The sequence below is a fragment of the Lepisma saccharinum genome, chromosome 17, assembly GCF_977018435.1.
Source record: "Lepisma saccharinum chromosome 17, izLepSacc3.1, whole genome shotgun sequence".
Classification (NCBI taxonomy): Eukaryota; Metazoa; Arthropoda; class Insecta; order Zygentoma; family Lepismatidae; genus Lepisma; species Lepisma saccharinum.
Window position 1 is genome coordinate 26,390,854 of NC_139245.1, and position 18,672 is coordinate 26,409,525.

The 18,672-nt window shown below is 34.3% G+C and overlaps 1 protein-coding gene across 15 annotated transcripts in view; it reads right to left on the reverse strand.

Annotated features, from left to right (window-relative positions):
* LOC146001631 (sodium-driven chloride bicarbonate exchanger-like) overlaps positions 1-18,672 on the reverse strand; it is a 263,578-nt gene that overhangs the window by 23,622 nt on the left and 221,284 nt on the right. For all 15 annotated transcript variants that reach the window (XM_083139193.1, XM_083139198.1, XM_083139197.1 and 12 more), the window contains 6 exons: positions 17,148-17,411; positions 16,062-16,227; positions 4,308-4,460; positions 2,443-2,592; positions 1,627-1,722; positions 302-481 (listed from right to left, as the gene is read on the reverse strand). In XM_083139193.1, the coding sequence (XP_082995319.1) occupies positions 302-481; positions 1,627-1,722; positions 2,443-2,592; positions 4,308-4,460; positions 16,062-16,227; positions 17,148-17,411 (1,009 nt within the window). The remainder of the gene's footprint in view (positions 1-301; positions 482-1,626; positions 1,723-2,442; positions 2,593-4,307; positions 4,461-16,061; positions 16,228-17,147; positions 17,412-18,672) is intronic.

The following is an 18,672-nucleotide window of genomic DNA, read 5'->3' on the forward strand; positions in this document are numbered from 1 at the left end:
AAGCACACACTTTTAAGCACTTGTGCGTTGGGTGATGGGGAGAGGTACAAATAGGCACGTTTGTTTCGTCAAACGAAATCAAGAAGATTAAAATTGCACAAGACAATTATGTTGTTTATGATAAGAGTTGTGGAATTTTTCAGTGTCTTGCTAATCATGTTGAAAACACATGGTACAGTCACGGACACTTCTGGGTTACAAGGAATGCATTGGCTTTCAATTGAATCATCACAACCCAGCAGTGTCCGTGACTGTACACGTCACCTTTTACATTTGACATTTGAATATCGTCTTACTGTACCTTGAGCTTATTTTCTTTTCGATTTACAATTACAGCAGTAATTTGTTGGTCCATGAAAATAAGAATGGTAGCAAGTAGAGCAGGTATGGGTGCTATAGCCATTGTCCACCAGGGATTTTCATTGAAGGGGTATATGAGCCAACCACGTCCTTCAAGAGTTGGTTTAAATTCAAATGGAACCTGCAAACATAAGTACAACCATCATTTGGTAGATACTCGAAGACAGTAGTGTCTTCTGAATTTCTGTTAAGACTGCCCGAATGGCAATATTTAGAAATGTGGTGATCCTGCAGTCTTATCTGGAAATAACTCTGCTGGTTCTTAATACAAAAACATACTTAATAACATGGCATGCATAGTGCAGAATGAGCAAGTGAAATAACAACTGGGAAGTATGAAAAATTAAAAGAAGTGTCTATGAAGTTCATACCAATGGCAGCTTAAAAATATACAGGATTTTGATCAACATTAGAAACGGCATCTCAGAAAGGTTAAATGTATAAGCACAGTTTGAAACATGCAGGATGTCAGAACATTTCATGACCAAGGAATTCATTCAAGGAATCTCTCATTTTGCAACTGTGATAATGTACATATATTTATTTCTAGATTTGCTTAGGAAAAATCAACATGATTATATGTGGGGTAATTGAAGAGGAAATGAGTCAACATTATCAGAGCCACTTCGATAGTGGCAATCAGCTGTTTACATGCATCTTTTGGATGTAGCAAAACTAATAAAGTTACCTTCCTACTGCTGTTATCTGTTGCACTTTCATTTCAGATTAATTTATAATGTAATGAAGAAAGATCTTATTACAAACAACACATCCTATACCACATTACTAGGGCAACTAATTTTTTGCCAAATGATTTTGAAATGCGTATTCACTCAAGCTAATCTTATGTCTGCATTTTTATATTTCTTCTTACAAGTCTTCACTGTGTTCACTTAAAAAATTAAGACAAGAAATGTTAAAACTATTCCATATTTGTTTTAATTTTGTTTCACCATTTTATATAGTGTTTTATTTAAGCCAAATACTAAGTAAACAACAATGCATCTTTTATTACACTGTATTTATCTTCCATCCAAAATGAAATAATTTAAAAAACAGACAATGATGTCAAATTTCAACGAAATTTGGATGCAGAAAAGGTGACATATCTATTAAGTACATACAACAGTGCACACATTTGGCCCCTGTTTAACCTTCTAAGTGAAAGTGAATGAGAAATACACACAGTTAGCAACTCTATATTCAATGGATTAAAATGAAAGCAATTTATTGTTCAACAATGCACACTGCACTTATTGCACTCACCTCTAACTTGGGTGTCTTTATTCCCACCAACAAATCCAACATGGACATACTTAAAATGGCGATGATCACAGCAAAATCACTCAATAGAGTACGTATCTAAAAAGAAAATACATATTTATGTAACGTTTGCACTTTTACACAAATTTACTCTTGTAATTAATATTTTTTTGTATTATAAATTTTATATTCTATAAATATTGTATTCTATATTTTGACTAATAGCTATTTCCAAAAGACATGCAAAGATATACAGCAAAACAATTTAAAAAATTACACAGTTAAGCAGAGATGCTTCAATCAAACTGAATTTTAAAAATAAAGTTCAAATAGTTTTGTTTTTTTTAGGTTATGTTTAAATAAATTTCATTTTTGAATGTTTTTCTTTTATTTATCCATTGTATGTAACAGTAATGTAAAAAAATATGAAATTATCGCCAATAACAAGAAAGTGCTAATATAACATTTGTCAATACTCTATGAACAGATACTCTTATCATTTTAATATAAAATTGTAAATGTTCGATGAAGAACATGATTAGTTCATTAACCTCCTTAACTAATGTTTGTAATTAGGTGATGAAATAGGTTTGCCTTTGAACAACTGCATATTTAGATCTTTAATTTACAAAACCACGGCATACAATTACAGGTATATATTTGTCAAGCTAACACAATAGCAGAATTTTAAACAAAATTATAGGCTATTTATAGACGTATCACATTGGTAAAATTTTGGTAATTTTACTGATAAACTGGTACTCTAATATCCCTTGTAAAAATAATGAAATTGCATCAGTAAGGAAAAACATTACTTACATTTGTAGGAAAAAAGGATGAATTTTTAAAGTCCTTCATTTGAACTGACAAAAGAAATGTTCCCAAGAATAAAATAATGGACATTAAAAATACATCTGGCACATAATGTGGGGTATCGCAGCCACCTCCTGCAAGTGTTCCATTGTAGAACTGCAAAACAATAAATAATTACATTACATTAAGCCAAATAAATTGTTTCAATTCATTTAATAATAATAACCCGTGGCGTAACAGCCCGTGAGGGTTACATGAGGCATAGAAGTTGTTACGCTTTCCCTGGGAAACTCAAAACTTGCACACGTCCCATACTTGCACCTTAGACTGCATGGCCACAGTGCAGGACACAATTCATTTAATATGAAACATAAATTATGGTGACACAAGGCATTAAGTTATGCTTTTATACGTACATATCTGTTATTTAACATTGTGTGAGGATGAGTGACAGCTAGGCAGCCATGCTCTGGCTGTAACCTAAACCAAGAAGTAAACACTTAACTCACTCAGTCACCGAGGTGCTACGTGTCGTAATGATCCTGAGAGGTCATACTCGTTAGTAACACTAATGTTTATTTACGCTGTGTATATGTAAACATTGTTATTATGGTCAAAGTTATTTTATTTACTTGTTCAATGTTACAGGTGTTAATAACTGCTTTGATAATTGTGTCATAATCTCTTTATCAGTAGTAATTTATTATTATCCTGTTAAGGCCCTGCATGGTCTCAAAGAATATGTAATGTTAATCTTATAATATGTATTTATCGTTTGTACCTTGAGCACGTAGTTCAATCTACTGCCGTAGAGATGGCCTTGCCTGCTCTAGCACTGTTCCACGTAGTTTGCATGAACGGCACTAGAGGTGCTACTCTGAACCGAGGCTATATAACAGACCACACAGCAGATTTTCTTCAGTTGGCTTTCAGGTCTGCTCACGATAAGATCTCTCTTAAAAACTGACTTTGAAGAGAAGTTGCACTCCGCCTACAGGTGAGAGAGGTTGAACTCTGCCCACGGGCAAGAGAACCAACTCCACCTTCGGGTGAGAGAAGTCACTACTCTGCTTGTTGGCGAGAGAAACAAACTCCACTTTTGTAAGTACAGGCATTGCCATTTACTGCTTAAACCCCACCGCAAGGTGCTGGGCTTTATTAGGCCTTATACAACAAGGGTAGGGGTGTAGCTTTGACTGTAAAATTACAGGTCAGATAAAGTATGATGGTTATCGTGAGGGTGACCTTAATAGATGCCCTTGTTCCCCAAAAATCAACAGTTCCCTGTAAAAAGCCTGCAGCTACAGAAGATGACGCAAGTTAAAGACTGCACTTTCCTAACGTGTGTTGAAGTTACAGTTACGACTGCAGAGGACAGCAGCTGCAGTGTTCCTGTTCCCAATTTACGGCAGTTTTCAGAAGCCATTGTGTGGCAGTATATTGGCCAAGTGAGTGTAATATCCTACATGGGTGTGTGCTAAACTTACACCGTTTACATTTGCTATGTGTATCCAACTACAGTTATTAAACTTTCTCTAACTTTAGACAGTGTACTTTTTCCCGAACCGTCAGTTAAATTGTCTCTCATGCCACCACTGGAGAAAATGTTAGCATGATGGGTAAAACTTTGCAGTGCATTTAGTGCTACTGAACGATTGTTGCCAAGCTAGTTAGTTTGCACCTCTGCAGACGTACTAGTGTAGGTGTAGGTGAGACACCCAAGGAACGTTGCAGTGTAATGTATTTAAATATATATATATATATATATATTGAAATTTTGCAGATATGAACCATAAATTTTCTTACAAACTTCTCTGTTTGTTGCAATATTGAAATAATAACAAGAACTTAATACCACTCTCCATACATACCTGGCATTGATCTTTATCAAGTGTGGTCCAATTGATGTTGTCTGCATATTTGGTGTCATTGGACGGGACACAAAAACATTCATAATTGAGCATTAGGTCCCCATGTGTATTTAAAGGGTTTTTTTTCCCAATCAACAGAACTTTTTCAACAGCCTGCAATGAGAAGAATTGTCCATTTTATGCACAGTAAGGCTAATCAGGACTGGACCTACAGTTTAAAGTGGGATCCGAACCACTATGTGCCTCCACCGGTAATCACTGTATGTAACGACTTTGTCAGTATAATTCAAACTCAGTATCAGCACAATAGGTAGCTATGGTGCTATGTTGAAAAGGAAATTTAAATTTACATATATTGATAACTTCATAATTATTATATTGATAAAAATAAAAAAAAAACTAGACACAACAAAAATTACAATATCATCAAATTATGCCTATGTTTACAAGAACATTTATAAGATATCAATGCTATACATAAAAGAAAATATATCTTTGTTATCTCCTTCCAGGATAAAGCAAGTCTTTGTATCTACAATTCTGAGCTTCAGTTTTCGAAATTCATCATCTGATCAAATCACCTCCAAACGTAAAACATATAAGTGTCACTCTATGCGACTTTCTTCATAGCACTCATTTGAGGAACTGTAACATTTACAAGCCTGCCCGTTAAGCAAGATGAAAACAGATACCTATTCACTGTTTCCAATTCAACATGGCATCACTTATACATATCAGTGTCATTCCACAACTTTCGAATCTTTATAAGATTATATCATATTCAAAGTTCATTCGAGTCATAAAAGGCTTCTATATAACTTAAACATCCAAGTTATTATAACATTACCCAGTTTAATGCTTTAAAAGCAACAATTATTGTACAAATATATCACCATTCCATATTGCTAAATCTGTACTTATCTTTTTTTACATCCTCAGATCCTTTTAAAGTCACAGACAACTCGTATTAGAGCAACTAGTTCAAGCCAGATTTTTTAGTATGAGTTATCTTCAATTGTTTTTGTTTTATATTTTTGTCCATAACTGCTTAACACCTTGAATGTTTGTTTAGTAAATGTACATATTTGCTCTGTTACAGCTATTTTACTATGTATATCACAATATACTTATCTAATGATTACAATTACCATTTTTTGAATGTTGATACAAAATACCAAGTATGACATCATATTATACATTGAACAATTTTAAAGAGTTGACCTTTGTATATAAACCTTGATGCCAATGCAAATGTACATAATTTCAATAAATTTAATTATAAATTTGAAAGTATCATATCTTTCTTGTCAGAAAGAACACATATGATTTAAAATATTTGTTTTTCATTTTGTCAGTCAAAAATAACTGTTATGAATATGAACTCAGAATATTTCACAATTTGATAATTTTGCCATGATATACAAATTGGCTTTTTTAAACATCATATTTAATGGAATAGGTTTAAGTAGTAATTTCAGACATTTAATTGTATTATTTGAATAAAATTTTGAGTAATCATATGACTAAATTATTATAAATATTGCACAAATGTGGAACTTTGGACTTAGCCTAACTATTTTCAAATGTAGTTATGACAATGTATTATTTTTATTGTCATACTGGCGCTCAACAAGGGACGAACCCACAACAGAATTGAGCACTACTGAGACTTTTAAACATATAATAATTAATATAATGCCTCTATATTTACAATCTGTTTTCATGTTCAGCATTATAATCAATTGAGTGTAACTGAATATTTGTTTTCCAACAATACAACAAGAACGTGTTCATCATGAACCAATACAGTGCAACTACACATAATGAATTTTTTGTACATAATAATATTGAAAAACAAAAAACATCAAGTTCGACATACCAACAATTATTATCCAGTAAAGTAACCATTTTTACATAAACAATGTACCTACATAACATTATTATTTATTATCAAACAATGAAGCACCAGTCAGAACTTCATTCTCAACCTGGGAGCATAATTTCTATATTAAATTTTATTTAGCCAAAAAATATATTAATAATAATTTTCTACATGTAGAGTAAGTAACCTCTGATCCAACTAAGTTTCCCATTGGGAATTCATCCATTTATCTGGTAAGATCAGCTAACAAGACAAAAATTTAAGTCCCTGCATCAAGAAGCAAACATCCTCAGATTTACAGAGTGCTGAATATAAGATTTTTTACATCACAAATGAATTCATGCAAGAAATGTATAAATTATGATGTGCGCACTAAAATTATAAATCATAAATAATTGTTGTTACTGAACTCGCAGCGTCACGGCTCAAACTTACTATTCAGCCCTTTGTGAACACATTTTGGAGCCATAATGCATTCTAGCATTTTTAAAGGAAACAACTACTTGACTGAAGCTTGGATCAACACGTGAATCACTTTGCTCTTTGTCAAGTTCATTCCTATTTGAGCCTACGATTCAATTCTTGGAATCTTTGTGCTCTAGTAAATATTTTTCAAGCCAAAGCTAAATCTTAGCATTCAAAATTATTATGCACATGCCATCACATTATATTATACATTTTTTGCACTCCAAAATACAAATAACAAAGAATATTTGTTATATCAAATTTTTCCACCGTTCAACACAACTAAGGATCAAGAAATATGAATGAGGACCAATGTCGGATCATGAAGATCAACTTAAGGCAAACTTTACAGAGGAATACTTCACACCTGAACTAATGTTTCTGACTCAAGGAAAGAAGCACGAAAAGTGACAAAATTTTGACATTAACAGCTGACAAAAGAAAAATTCTGCACAAAGTACTGTGACTCACAGTACCACCTTTAACCCACATCCTAAGAAGAAGAACTCAACCAACCAACCCTCATGGGTATGGTTGTGAAATGAAGCAGTATCTTTTGTCCTTCAAAACAACAAAATAAACAACGTGTTAGCATAAGCAATTTCATAATGCCAAAATTAATATATGAATAATTAAAAAAGTAAAGAACTGAGGTTTTATGTACCACCCTTGACACTCAGTCAATAAGAAACTCCCAACCAACCAACCCTTGTGGGTATGGTTGTGGAATGAAGAAGTATCTTTTGTCCTTCAAACCAACAAAATAAACAACATGTTCGCATAAGCAATTTCATAATGCTAAAATTAATATACAAAGAACGAAAAAGTAAAGAACTGAGGTCTTATATACCACCCTTGACACTCAGTCAATAAGAAACTCCTAACCAACCAACCCTTAATGCTTACTTAATCTTACGTCTTCACTACAGAAATATCTGTTTCCTTTGAAGATCTGACAAGTATGTCATCTACCTTGCATCCTTGCAACAATCTCTTTATTAGCTCCTCATGTGACTTGTTGCAGTTTTGTAAAATTTCTAGCCATTTATACCTTTTGGCATTAGAACACTTCCACACTTTGATGTGTTCAATGGCCACTTGACTCACAGGATTACCAGTGTTGCATTCTAACAAGGTAACTGTTGAATTATCATGATTCTCAACACACAAATAAGGTCCTTCAAACAAGAAGCAGTATTTCTTAATGGGATTATTTTCTAAATCTTTATGCCTGTTTCTAACAAACAACAAATCACCAACTAATATGGAAACTTTATCTTGTTGTTTTTGGTTGATTTGGTTTGTTTTCTTACTTCTGGCCTCAAAACTTTTTAGATGTGCCATGTGAATTTTATTATCCCATGACATTACTTCATCTTCAGTGATATTATTGAATATGCTCATGTTAGGTTCCATATTTAATCGCAGTTCTATAGGAGCATAACCTGTTTGAGATGAAATTGCATTATTTAAACAATGAAGGGCAACATTAACCTTTTCAGGCCATAGGGTATGACTATCCTGACACAAAACTCTCATTAAGCGGTTAAGCTCTGCATGATATCTCTCAACCATATTGGAGGACGGATGATATGGGGGAGTGAACACTAACATGATGCCTAAGTGTTTCATTTTATCTGCAAACTGATGAGATCTGAATTGAGGTCCATTATCGGCAATCAATTTTTCAGGAATACCCAAATGGACAAAATAACAATTGATAAGCTTTTTGATGACTGTATTTGCATTACTGTTGACAATAGGATAAGCCAACAAGTACAGACTTGCAGCATCCAACACTGTCAACAAAAATCTCTCCCGCTTAGAACCCATGACGAATGGACCTTGCAAATCCACAAAAAGGACTTTTCCAGGTTTACTGGTCAGGTGTATTTTAACTAAATGTTTTGCAGGATGTTTATTGGGCTTTGACCTGACACAAGTATCGCAATCAGCAACATATTGTTTTATATCTTTAAACATGTTTTTCCATCGGAAATTTCTATATATTTGTGCCATTGTCCGAGATGCACCGAAATGACCACTCTCATCATGAAACTTGATGAGCATATTACCAATTAAGGAGGCAGGTAAGCATATCCTTAACTTTTCTGGTCTGTGAAAATCCCTGACACATAATATGTTCTCCCTGAGACAATACTGTTTCCGCCAATTCCTACAGCGAGAATTATCAGTATCAACATCTCCAGAGAGATAGGAAATGATCTCATTCAATTCGATATCATTTCTCTGTGCATTCGCAAGTTCCTTACAGTCACACAAAGGTTGCAGCATTAATTCCAACTCGGAGTAGTTGACATGATAATGCATGTCCAACTGCCAAGGAAAAGATCGACTTAGCAAATCAGCGATTACATTTTCCTTGCCTTTGCAATATTGAACATCAAAAGAATACATCTGTAACTGGATGAACCAGCGAGTGAGACGAGCATTCCACGTGTGGGCAGTTTCCAACCACGTGAGGGCTTTATGATCTGTAATAATGACAAAATGCCTCCCTTTTAGTATAGAAGCAAATTTGTCTATAGTATATAGGATCGCCAACACCTCCATTTCAGTAGATGTATAAGATTTCACATAATCTTTCAACACCCTGCTGACAAATCCAAGAGGCTTGAACCCTCCTTCTATGATCTGGAAACAATAACCCGCTACTCCAATAATCGAAGCATCAGTTTGAACAAAGAAATTATGTTCAAAATCGGGAAATGCAAGCATTACTTGTTCAGCAATTTTTTCCTTCAAAAGCTGAAATGCTTCAGATGCCTCTTTATTCCAACACCATTTTTGTTTAGCTTTGAGAAGCTCATACATGGGTTGGGCAAACATTGCATAATTTTTTATGTATTTACTAATCCAATTTAAGGAACCTAATATCTTTTGCAATTGTTTAATTGAGCTAGGTTCCGGTAACTCTATTATAGACTTGACAAAAACTGGATCTTTATGATACCCTTCTGGGGTAATGATGTGACCCAAAAACTTTATCTCCCTGCAGCAAAATTTACATTTCTCTATTTTAAGGGTCATGCCTGCTTTCAGTAGACAATTAAATACACTTTCAACATGAATCAGATGAGAATCAAAGTCTTTGGATCTTATAATGATATCATCCACATACACCACTACAAAATCCTTACAATCAGCCAAAACTCTATTCATTGCATCTACAAAGACAGCGGTGCCATTCACTGATCCAAATACAACACGTTTAAATTGATATAACATGCCTTCGAATGAAAATGCTGTGTATTTTCTACTTTGTTCATCCAAAGCAATTTGCCAAAAGGCATTACCTAAATCTATAGATGAGAAATAATTACAACCTTGAAACTGTACTAATAACTCATCTATTTTTACGGGATGAATTTGCATCAACTTTACATGCTTATTTATCCCTTTTAGATCAACACACATTCTTATCTCTCCACCTGGCTTAGGTACAACCAATAGAGGGGATAAGTATTCAGAGTTGGACAATTCAATCACGTCCCATTCCAACATGGTGTTGATCTGTTCTCTAACTTCGTCCCGGTATGCAAATGGAATAGGATAGTTTCGACCTACCACGGGTTTGTCTGTATCCAGTTCCATTGTGTGCACATAATTTTTACATAAACCTGGTTTAATGGAAAACAATTTTTTATATTTATACAATATATTTAAAAATTTCTGTTTTTCAACTACCGACAACATCTCAGTTTGATCCAACTGACCAGAAATTTTTAATATTGTTTCATCATCCACCTTATTACCCTCAGAACTTGACACAAAAGAACATTCATAATAATGATCCACATCTACAGTATTTTCCAATGGAACGAAACGGGCAAGTACATCATATTTATCATTATCACATACAAGTGCCTTCTTAGAGAAATCTAAGGTACCTTGCAATGCATATAGAACATCTAAGCCCAAGATCATATCCACCTGCAGATTCTGAACCACTAAAAATTGTACCAACAAACTTTGCAAACCGATAACAATCATAAGCCTAGTTAAACCTAAAACTTTGTTCTTTTTAGAGCCTGTAAAATCCACTAGTCTAATGTTTTTAGTACTCAATAATCTTGGCCTACTGGCTGTAGAAGAGATATTTTTCCACACCTGATAGGAAAGCAAACTAATTTCTGCTCCACTATCACATAGAGCCAAATGTTTATGATCTAGAATATTAACCCAAATTTTTGCAGTATTCGAACCATTAGGAACATTATTGATTGGTCGGTAATTTTCTTTCATGTAATTTTGATCTTCAGATTCTAATCCTTTTTCCCAATCACCAACATTAACAACTGCTATGGCAGGGTTTATAGCATACCCTCTGTCACCTGCCTCAAACCAAAGGGAATTGACTAGTTTTTTTGATTTTCAGGAACATGAGATCTTCCCTGATTTAAGTGTCCAATCTTGTTGCGCTCTTTGTCACCTATCTCAGTTGCATGAACTGACACTTCAGTCTTAAAAGTATTATGCACACTTTTGACAGGCAACTGCATATTTTGGATGACACTCATACTATATAAAAATTGCAACAACTTGCACATGCCCGCACGATTCCAATGAATCATATCCAGACGATTTTGTATACGAGGACCAATGTACTGTTCATACAGAGTTTCATTTATCTTGTTATCATCATCAAAGAAAAGAGGAGCAATATTTAGCACTGTGACCTTATCCTCATCTTGAAGAGATAACAGGTGAGAATTGTACCTTTGCCATCTGACCCATTCTGGATCCCCTCTAGAATGCATAACTTTCGGAATTGGTGGTAAGGTAAGTACAATTATATTCCTTGTCTTATTTTTCATGACCTGTATCAGTCTGTTAAAGCTTTGTTTGATATCATCCTCATTTCTCCGTTTCAGTAGATCATTCGTGCCAATCATTAACATTACCTGGTCTGATAACTTATTATAAGATTCCATTCTTTGTCTTAGCTGATCTATTGTTTGACCTGAAACACATAATCCAATGTGCCGTGTACCATCCTTTTCCACCTTCACAGGTTCACCTAAGATATTTTGTGAAAGTCTAAGCATCATGCTATCTCCTACTAATTGATTATTGTCAAGTATAGGAGTTAGAATGTCTGTTTCCATTGTGTTTCTATTATAGGCAAATCTATTCTTATTCGGAGGCTTTAATACATTATTAGCACCCATGTTACCTCCCCCAACATGAGTCCTCATCAGTTTTCCGCATGGGAAACAACACCATTAGCTACTGTGGGAATCTTATGTGTTCCGCAAATGTAGCTCTTAACCCCAAGGTTTGTTTTGTCATAGTTCCTATGTAAATTAGTTCTTGTGTAATTTGATTTGCGAGAGTATGTATTCTCTTTATCTGCACTAGATGCTTGTTCCACAGCCACTTGAGCTACTTTAGCTTTAAAGTTTCGATTTTTTACACCATATTCTGAATTGATCATCCTAAGTGGGATGTCTCTAAGTGATTCAAAATTCTCTATGGCTTGCAATGCTCTTTGCAATGTCTCAACATTATTTACCACAAAGTGCTCTCTGATCTTAAATGGCAAAAGCGTAGCCACTTGTGCAATCAAGTGTGCTTCCTCCGCATGAGGCTGGATGGATTTGAGCAATTTATAATTCTTGTTTACAAATTTCTGTAAGTTACCATGTGCAGCTCTAGAAAATTGAGTATTCAGTATCCGAGTCAATGTGACACTCTTCCACCTAGAATTCTCATAGTGAGACAGAAAGGCCTTTTTAAAATCATGGTAAGTATTGAAGGAAGATTTATTCTGAGTGTACCAACTTTTTGCACAGTCTTTGAGTAACTTAGGTATATATTGCATGTAATCCTTTTCCTTGATATTGTAAATATCCATCATTTCCTCAACTTTCTCCAAAAATTCCGATGGCATACTGTCCATCGAGATTCCATCAAACTGTGGAAACTTGCACAATTCTTGCGGCTTTATGAAAGATTGTCGGTGCGCTAAAGAGTAGTCATATTGAGTACTAGTCGCAAAAGTTGCACTTTGAGAAGGACCATTTACATCACTCTTATTTATGTACTTATTATGATGCAAACAAGAATCACCTTTTACATAATCTTGGCGATGACCAGATGGTGTTCCTCTATGGTCATTGGTAAAATCAAATAACTTTTCTTCTGAGCCAGATGGCTCTGTTTCAGTATTAGTGGCTTTATCACATACCTTAGATACATGCTTGTGCACTACATCCTCATCAACACAACTATCAGAACTATTCACTACTGTAGAAACTCTTGCACGTTTTCTCTTTGTAAGAGTTCTTCTGCCAGCTGATTCTAACCTACACTGACTAATGGGTGACAACACTTCTTTAACCAATGTTAAAACTTCTAGCTTTACACCCATTATTTGTTCCTGCAGAACCTGGTCCTGAGAGAGATCATTATTCACTGATTTGCAATCACTTGTCACAAGTCCTTGCATGGTTTGAATAAGTTCATTAGGCATATTTCCTGCTGAACCATCCTCTTCATTATGAAGCACTTTGTACTGAAATTGATCAGAATTCATCTCTTGGTTAGGTTGAATTTGTGGAGAAGAAGCACCATCACACACTGAAGGTTTAGGTAAACTTGAAAGAGAGGACAAAGTATTTGCTAAATGCTGTTTAGTTTCACACCATTCCTTTTGCATGTGTCTCATGTCAACATGCAGTCGCTCAGCCAAATCTGCATGTGCTTCTTGTACAGCACCAACCTGCTTACCCAAATATTCCATCTTTTGTTCCACAACATAGGATACTGCAGAAATATCAGTATCCACTTTCATGGATAATGCTTTTATATGAGATTCCACTTTCTCTGTTCTTATCAAACACTCCTTCTTATATTGAGCAAGATCAATTCTAATTTCTTTTAATTGAGCATCAGAATATTGCTGAAGAGTTGTCAGCCCAGATTTAAGCACCATCTGGCTAGCATTCAACTCTATCAATTGAGCATCAGTCTTTTCCTGATTAGCTTTGAGATCCTCCTGATTAGCTTTGAGCTCTGTTTGGCCATCCTTGATAGCATTGAGAGCAGCCATAACATCTGCCAAGCAGAAATCACCCTTTGGATGTGACATATTTAAAGGTAAAAACACCTAACCTCAGAAACAAGAACAAGATGCAAAACAAGACAAAGATTATTATAGGCTTGAACCTTTTCAACTAATCACCTGACGTCTCATAATCTTAAATATGTAACGACTTTGTCAGTATAATTCAAACTCAGTATCAGCACAATAGGTAGCTATGGTGCTATGTTGAAAAGGAAATTTAAATTTACATATATTGATAACTTCATAATTATTATATTGATAAAAATAAAAAAAAACTAGACACAACAAAAATTACAATATCATCAAATTATGCCTATGTTTACAAGAACATTTATAAGATATCAATGCTATACATAAAAGAAAATATATCTTTGTTATCTCCTTCCAGGATAAAGCAAGTCTTTGTATCTACAATTCTGAGCTTCAGTTTTCGAAATTCATCATCTGATCAAATCACCTCCAAACGTAAAACATATAAGTGTCACTCTATGCGACTTTCTTCATAGCACTCATTTGAGGAACTGTAACATTTACAAGCCTGCCCGTTAAGCAAGATGAAAACAGATACCTATTCACTGTTTCCAATTCAACATGGCATCACTTATACATATCAGTGTCATTCCACAACTTTCGAATCTTTATAAGATTATATCATATTCAAAGTTCATTCGAGTCATAAAAGGCTTCTATATAACTTAAACATCCAAGTTATTATAACATTACCCAGTTTAATGCTTTAAAAGCAACAATTATTGTACAAATATATCACCATTCCATATTGCTAAATCTGTACTTATCTTTTTTTACATCCTCAGATCCTTTTAAAGTCACAGACAACTCGTATTAGAGCAACTAGTTCAAGCCAGATTTTTTAGTATGAGTTATCTTCAATTGTTTTTGTTTTATATTTTTGTCCATAACTGCTTAACACCTTGAATGTTTGTTTAGTAAATGTACATATTTGCTCTGTTACAGCTATTTTACTATGTATATCACAATATACTTATCTAATGATTACAATTACCATTTTTTGAATGTTGATACAAAATACCAAGTATGACATCATATTATACATTGAACAATTTTAAAGAGTTGACCTTTGTATATAAACCTTGATGCCAATGCAAATGTACATAATTTCAATAAATTTAATTATAAATTTGAAAGTATCATATCTTTCTTGTCAGAAAGAACACATATGATTTAAAATATTTGTTTTTCATTTTGTCAGTCAAAAATAACTGTTATGAATATGAACTCAGAATATTTCACAATTTGATAATTTTGTCATGATATACAAATTGGCTTTTTTAAACATCATATTTAATGGAATAGGTTTAAGTAGTAATTTCAGACATTTAATTGTATTATTTGAATAAAATTTTGAGTAATCATATGACTAAATTATTATAAATATTGCACAAATGTGGAACTTTGGACTTAGCCTAACTATTTTCAAATGTAGTTATGACAATGTATTATTTTTATTGTCATAACTGAAATATATTATTTTATCATAGTATTATTAGTTTGTTTTAGTTGATTGTCAGTTTTTCACAAGGGATAAGAAATAATCTGAAAATCAGATACATTATATTCTATCGACTTTGCTCGATCATTCTTCAAAAATTACCTTTTATTGAGAAAATGGTATTTGTCACCCTTCTTTCAAATTATACGGTTTTAGTGAACAATTAAACTTTACGAACGAACATTGGCATTTTCACACTTTTGGGATGCAGTATGGCTCAGGCTTCAGCCAGTCAATGAGGAGGGGGGGGAGGGGGATTGAGAGGTAAGTTGGCATAGGTCCATTCACAAAACTTGTTTTTGCCTTGCAGATACACAAAAGTGAGAGAGCCACAATCCATATTCGAAGTCAAAGGAAAATGTCACGCATTTTAAAACCAAACCTAATGCAAACTATAAGGATTTTATTGTTCTAGTTTTCCAAATTCAATCGAACCTTATATTGTGAAAGAGGGCTTATAGGTGGGCCCATAGGAAATTTTTGACATTACCCATAAAGCAGATAAAAAATTTACTGATAACTTGAGCTGGACTGAAATTGGTTATGCTTTAGAAGAAGACCAACATGTTTAGACTTTTCAAAAACAAACTACATGAACTATATGATTAAAGTTTTATAAATAACAAAATGACAGTATTTTGCAGTTACAAGCCATTTATAAAAATGTTGGATTGATAACATTACTGACAATTTTGATGGTCCACCAAAATGCATATACTAGTGCATACAGATTAATCTGCCCCATCCATCATACTTATATATGTAAATAAGGAACTAACAACTCACCTTATAAATAAAAATAAAAGCAATAAGTGTTGCAAAATTTTCTTCTGTGAATCGGGTGATGTAGCATACAAATGCACTTGCATCAAAAGCAACCAGAACAAGAAGAATCAGTCCTACCCAAATGCCTATCCAGAACCTGAATGACATGTAGTTCCATTCAGTTTTTCTGAAAGAGAAGGGGGGAAAAGCAGTTAAGCATTTACATACACACACACAAACATTACAGCTGTAACAAGAAATAGCAAGTAACTGATTCACGTATGCAAAATGCAAGATTTCGTGGTTTTTCATGTTATTTTCTTGCCTGACAGTACAAAACTACACATAGGAATCACATCTTTGAAACCAATGTTATACATGGGACCTGCATAACTCTTACGACAGAAAAGGAAAGTTTGGGCCAACCCTTTTAAAGTGTAGTGTCAGAAAGAAAATACTTGTTTGTCAGACGTTAATTCCTTGTAACTTGAAAGAAAGAAAAGAACAAATAAATGGTATCCAGCTTTCTGTGGATGGGTGACAGCAAGTTACCAAACCCAACAGCCAAATAAATTCTGTTTTTTTTTTTTTCTTGTTTTTTTTTCTTTCTTCACAAGTTAGATGGAATCATTAAATGTTTTTGTAAGAAGTGAATTTTATCCATGTTTACACTATCGAATTATACAGAATTTTGTACTTCTGAAACCAAGTAATAAATATTACAGTAGATTCTTCATAATCTGAGGCAAAAAAAAAGTGCTCAGTGAATTTATGAATGGAAATGATTCAAAATCCCGAAACAGAAGACAATTGATTATTTCTTCAAAGTGTAAGTTCTAGGGCTATTTACACCCCCTTTTAACATTACGGTAAGGGTTTTAGATAAGATGATGTTGAACGATTTTTCCTATTTTCATTGTTACTACTGTACTGTACAATGCCAGTACATAGACAATATTCATAATGATACTGTATATCCCATTTATTTCATATAACTTGTAACTACACTCCCTCTTAAAAAGATCTGTTAAGGCTTAATGAGTGCCATTTTACTGAAACAGAAGGATCCAAAAAATGAAAGTACTAAGGTGAATTTTCTCCACTTACTTGCAAAACTCGAAGACGATGGTTTCAAAAACTAACACTGGCCCTGTCGATCCTAATATGGTGAGTGGCTGCCCAGAGAAGAAGCCATACCCTATTCCACAAACAAACCCCGAGACAAGAGATTCCATGGCGGCCATGTTCTTCCCTGTTGCATCACTCAGAAGTCCTCCAAATGTAATTATAGGTGTGAGGCAGGCAAAGTAAAGGAAAATCCAAGAGGCGATACACTGCAGAGCCAACGCATCCTTGAAATCTGATATATACCTGAAATAAAGTGTTTGCTCGAATTTCACTTTTGTAATACATAATATTTGTACCTGGAGCTTGAGAGTGCTACAGGGTGTTTACAAATATCTACCATGATTATACAAAGTATAATCGTCCTTTGCAATAGTGTTTAATGTATTGCTTTCTGGATGACTGAAATAAAGAAAGAGATGCCCCACCCCGATAAAGTTCTATTTTAAAATTGTCAGTGCAGCTTATGGAGACCAAGCACTATCGCGTTTGAATATTTCCCGATGGTATGGATGATTTTGTGATAGACGAGAAGACAATGAAGACGACCCCATACAAACATATATTATACAAGAAGTTTGTATTGTAAACAATTTCTAACATTAGCAAAAATGATAAAATTAGTGTCACGGCTTTTATCTTTAGAAATCCATGGAATATATTTAAGTTTTTACTCAGTTCATTTATAATAGACAATCTTTGTCATTGGCACTCTTTATGAGGTTGAAACAGTTGAAGCAGGCCCGTAGCTAGAACTGACCTCCAGGGGGGGGGGTATCATATAAAATACTACATATTTAAAAATACTAAATATCATACAAATACTACAGGGTTTTTTCTATATCTTCTAAAACATCTCTTGAAGTGCTAATGACGGCTACTGACACCATCCTTTAATACACACTTCATACTATTTCTGATGATACATATATTTATATCATACATGTTAAAATGTACAACATTCACATCAATCATAGTGCCTATCGTACATTCCATTCCTGGCCAAAGCAATAAAACTTGGGATCTGTTGACATTTGACGCAGATGCAGGAGGAATGTGGGTAATGACATCAAGTCGCAGATATTTGTCAAAGGAGAGGCTGCAACAGGGGCAGAGAAGGTACAGATAAAGAGGCTCCCTATGAAAGGACTTTCTAAAGTCTAGAGAATCTTGTGAACACTTGCCGCTGCTTAGACTTCTGCTCATAAACAAGATGAACGAACGAAGTGAACAAAATAATATATTCTGTCTACATTTTCACTCTTCACCTCAAACAAATTAGAATACAAAATAGTTTTACCTAATGTCAAGGGGGCTGGCGACCCTGTCAGGAGGGAGGCTTAGAACCCCTCCCCCCCCCCCTTTCCTGGCTACGGGCCTGAGTTGAAGTAACAGGAGTACAAAAAACTTGTTAACAATTCCCAAAGTTTGTAAGGGCATGCCATATTCCTGGAGGTTCACTGACAACAGGTCTACTGTGCTAGAATATGATGGCATTGATGTGGCA